At 56.8% G+C, this 4,833-nt stretch overlaps 1 protein-coding gene across 1 annotated transcript in view; it reads left to right on the plus strand.

The window, feature by feature from the left end:
- Positions 1-581: 581 nt before the first annotated feature.
- LOC103624470 (membrane primary amine oxidase) overlaps positions 582-4,833 on the plus strand; it is an 11,001-nt gene continuing 6,749 nt past the window's right edge. Inside the window, exons 1-2 of the mRNA XM_008643746.2 lie at positions 582-3,590; positions 4,152-4,172. Of these exons, the coding sequence (XP_008641968.1) occupies positions 2,997-3,590; positions 4,152-4,172 (615 nt within the window). The 5' untranslated portion in view covers positions 582-2,996. The remainder of the gene's footprint in view (positions 3,591-4,151; positions 4,173-4,833) is intronic.

Below are 4,833 nucleotides of genomic sequence, written 5' to 3' on the forward strand. Positions count from 1 at the left end.
GGGCCTGCGGCTGTTTGACATCCGACACAAGGGGGAGAGGGTTGCCTATGAAATCAGCGTGCAAGAGGCGCTGTCAGTGTACGGCTCCAACTGCCCGGGAGGGATGTCCACGCGCTACATGGACGGCAGCTTTGGCCTGGGGCGCTACACCTCCCCCTTGGTGCGAGGGGTCGACTGCCCGTACCTGGCCACCTACGTGGACACACACTCTCTGTCTGAGAGCCTGAGGCCCAGGAAGGGGAAAGCTTCGCTCTGCATCTTTGAGCAGAACCTGGGCTCCCCTCTGAGGCGCCACTACTCCAACTTGCAGTCGCTCTACTACGGGGGGCTGGTCAACTCCGCTCTGGTCGTTCGGTCCATTGCCACTGTGGGCAACTATGACTATGTGTGGGACTTCATCTTCTACCAGAACGGGGCCATGGAGGGCAAGGTGCAGGCCACGGGGTACCCAAGCTCATCCTTTCTTCATGGGGATGGCCTGAGATACGGCAATAGGCTTTGGGAGCACACGCTGGGTACCATACACACCCATTTTGTCAACTATAAGGTGGACTTGGACGTGGGAGGTAGGTCTGGATCTTCTTTCAATGCCTTCCATTGTACTGATAAACCCCAGAGCTTTGAGGTTTGCCTCCTTGTCCATACAGTCCCTAATAAGTGACATCAGAACTCTGCTTCTTTAATCTCCTAACCTCTTATTTCACTGCAAAAATGTTTTTCGATATGTAAAACAGTCTGTCAAGGTCATGGAGTGGAAAGCACTCAATGGGAATTTCTGGGAGCTCTGTGTTCAGCTCAGGGAAAGTATGAAAGGTAGCAGCTGAAAAATGTTTGTGTTTCCTTGAGGCCTCACGTCTGGCACGGTGTGTGTTGCCATAGGCATGAGCGGGCAGACAGGGAGTTGGCCCTGTCTGAGCGCAGACAGTGTGAGCCTGCTTTCGCAGCGCCCGGTGCTGTTCCTGGCATTCCATCTCCCTTGGGAAAATCCTCTTCGTGTCTCACTGCCCCACGTAAAGCAGGGCAGCTGTCCTGGTGCTCCGTGGGGCTGAGCCCCTGCAGCTCTATCCCCTTCTTCTCTTGCGGAAACACTCGAGCCTTGGATCCCAAGTCTTGGGCTGCAAAGCTGCTACAGCAACCCGGTGAGTTGCCCTGCTCCCATGTGCAGGCACAGGCTGGCAGTGGATGTCTGCACAGGGTTATTTGAGCCCAGGAGCAGCCCCTTGCTCACAGTGAAGTGCTGGCAGCCACCCCTGAGAGTGCAGCGATGCTCAGCCTCAGGGGCACCTCTGCTCCCCCACAGACGGCTGTTGCAGTACCTGCCGTCCGGGGACAGTGGGGACACGGCATCTGTTATTGAAAACCACTTCTGGGAAAGGCAGAGGGAAAATGTTTTACATCTGCACAGGACCAAAGAGGTCGCTGGTGGGCAGTGGCTACATCTGAACCAGCCCAAAGAGAAAAGCAGCCCCAGGGATCCAGGCTGTCTCCTGGATTGTGGAAAGTAACCTCAGAACTATGTTGGTCAAGCTGCAGATAACTCCAGAGCAAGCATTCAGTCCCTGCTCACGCCCTCCTGTGTACCTGCCTGTGATGCAGGGGTTTGTATGGCCTGGAAAGGTGCTGCTGCTGTTGTTACGGTCAAAATCGGGGCTGATGCTGGTTCCTTCCTGAAAGCAAGGCTCGAGAACGTGCTAAAATACAGTTCCTGTGTGGGGGCAAGGTCCTTTTCTGTGACTTCGATGTCCCTCAGTGCCCCTCTCTGGTTACAGACCCTGAGCCCTGACTGCTGCAAAACGCTCTGGCGTAGAGTTGTGTAAATCTCAGACTTGTTCCCTGTGGTGAGAGGGGAGCTGTGTTCCAGGCAAGAGGGCTTGGGGCCATGCAGGGAGCTTGGGAAGTTCCTGCAGGAGCCCTACCTTCCAGCACTGGGAGGGCACAGCTGTGTCACAGCTAAAGTGGGTCATGCCCCACACAGGTTCTTGGATCCTGATCTGAGGCTGTGGGGCTTGCAGGGAAAAAGGGCAATTATTGCCTAGTTGGAAGTGAGAATGAAAACATAATTCCTAAATTAACACAAATGCAGATGGGGTAAATTGCTGCAGTGCTGTGGTGGTTCTGGCCCCTCCTGCCTGTGCCTCAGACTCTCCCCAGCAGGAGGGTGTTTGGTGGACCCTGATCTCCAAAAAGGCATCCTCGCTGTCGGTGGTGTGTCACTGCCTTGCATGGGGCCAGGTGCCATGGGGGAGCCTTGCAGGAGCTGATGGCCACGCTGGAGCAGCCCCTTCACACCATTTCTGTCCGTGGTAGCTCTTGTGCAAAGATCTCGCCTGCTGGAATGGGACTGGGATGATTCAGCAAGTGCTGCCTTTTCTCACCAGAGAGCTGCCTCTGGTCTGCCCACAGCCAGAGCCAGGCTGGAGCTGCCAGGTCCCTTCCTTCAGGGCTGGGAAGGACATGGAGGCAACAGAGAATGGTGACAGGAAGAACTGGCACGTGGAGGTGCTGGGAGCCAGCGGGTCTCGGGCTGTGCCAGCACAGACCAACCCTTCAGGGGAGTGGGGCTGGTCCAGGGGCACTGGGTGCAGAAGGACCAGGCCGGCTGAGCCTTCCCCCGCGGCATCACCATGCTCCCACAGGAGATGGGGCATCCTGGGAGACACTGAAAGAAGCAAAGGCCCCTAGGCTGGATGAGACTGGGGCTCTTTGTGGTGTCACCCTGCAGCGGAGAAACCCATCAGTAGCTTGGTGAGTGAGCCAGGCACTGGCTCCCTGGCTGGCTCCTTTGGTGCATCTGGGGTGGGGAGGAAAAAACCCAAACTGGCTGGGACCTGGGATCTCCTCTCGGAGCCCCACGGGAGCTACAGGTTCCCTCCCCACCTCACAAGCGTCGCCGTTACGCCCACAGTTGCAAATGAATAAAGACCTTGGTCTGCAGGTGAGGGACGTGCTCTGGATTCTTCAGCCAAACTGCATGTGCTGTCACTGCACTCGGAGTGATGAACCCCAAACTTCCCTACGTTCTCCTGGTTGGGGCTGCAGTGATAATCTTCATTCTCTCCTGCATGCTGCTGAGCAGGGGTAGGCAATCGCCCAGCTGTGAATCCCAGCCCAGTGTTGTGGAGAAGACAGGATCCATGAGCCAGAGCCTGGTCTTTGCTGACCTGACACCTGAGGAGATGTCCCAGGTGGTGCGGTACCTGCAGGGAAAGCTCGGGGTGCCGCTGGTTGAGGCCTCGCGTGCCAAACCCTCGGACAACTGCATCGCCTCCGTGGATCTGCAGGTCCCCGCCAAGGCAGAGGTGCTGCGGTTCCTGGCCGCGGGGGGGGCTCGTCCCGCCCGGGAGGCGCTGGCTGTGCTGTACTTTGGGAACCAGGCAGACCCCAACATCACCGAGTACGTGGTGGGGCCGCTGCCGACGCCAGTGTACCACCGAGACGTGACGGTGCAGAAGTACGGGGGGAAGGTGCCCTACCACCGCAGACCAATGCTGGGCAGCGAGTACAAGCAGCTGGGAGTGTTCTTGGAGACGGTGGCATTTGCTGCAGCACCGACCTTCCTCAAAGAAGTCTTTGAGTATGACAGAACCAATGTGGCATTTCAGACCACAGTCCCTCATGGATTCCAGTCTGGAGATCGGGTCACCTGGTTCGTCCTGTTTCAGAACGTGAGTGGATTCTTTGTGCACCCGGTGGGGCTGGAGGTGCTGGTGGACCACAGCAGCCTGGACATCTCGCAGTGGGCGGTGAGCAGGGTCTTCTACAATGGGCAGTACTACAGGGACATGGTTCATCTGGAGAGTGCCTATGTGCAGGGTCGTATCAGCGTGGAGAAGGTGAGGAAGGCACCGTGGGATGGGGACTTCTCGTCCATGAAGCCTCGGGCGCCTGCGGCCGCGCTGTTCCCAGTGCAGTACGAGCCGCAGGGGCCCCGCTACAGCGTCAGGAACAACCACGTCCTCTTCCAGGCCTGGAGCTTTGCCTTTGGGATGAGCGTGAGCACGGGCCTGCGGCTGTTTGACATCCGCCTGGCCACCTACGTGGACACACACTCTCTGTCTGAGAGCCTGAGGCCCAGGAAGGGGAAAGCTTCGCTCTGCATCTTTGAGCAGAACCTGGGCTCCCCTCTGAGGCGCCACTACTCCAACTTGCAGTCGCTCTACTACGGGGGGCTGGTCAACTCCGCTCTGGTCGTTCGGTCCATTGCCACTGTGGGCAACTATGACTATGTGTGGGACTTCATCTTCTACCAGAACGGGGCCATGGAGGGCAAGGTGCAGGCCACGGGGTACCCAAGCTCATCCTTTCTTCATGGGGATGGCCTGAGATACGGCAATAGGCTTTGGGAGCACACGCTGGGTACCGTACACACCCATTTTGTCAACTATAAGGTGGACTTGGACGTGGGAGGTAGGTCTGGCTCTTGTCTCTCCACTTCAAAAAGTACTCTCCAAGTACTTTCAGACTCAAAAAACGTGACTTTTTTGGTGGTTATACAGATTTTCCTTTCCACTTGTCAGGCAGGGTGGTGTGCTAGCAGTGGGGGGTGGCAGAACTGCAGGAAGAAGGAAAAGGCAGATGAAATCACACTGTCAGTGTTAATACTGGCAGGGGAGGTGTGGGGTAAGAAGTTCTGTTCATGCAAGAAAAAGAAAGAAAATTAGCTCAGTGCTGCTAGCTGTGCATGGATCTTTTTCTGTGGGGCTCCAACCTTCATACATGGCCACAGCTTCAGCTCTGAAATGGCTTTTATGAAAAAAATGTAAAAGGAGGAGAACACAGAGGGGGGTCATGGTGGGACGGGCAGGAGGAGCTGAGCAATAGCTCCTCTGCCAG

The sequence above is a fragment of the Corvus brachyrhynchos genome, unplaced genomic scaffold, assembly GCF_000691975.1.
Source record: "Corvus brachyrhynchos isolate BGI_N302 unplaced genomic scaffold, ASM69197v1 scaffold30, whole genome shotgun sequence".
Lineage (NCBI taxonomy): Eukaryota > Metazoa > Chordata > Aves > Passeriformes > Corvidae > Corvus > Corvus brachyrhynchos.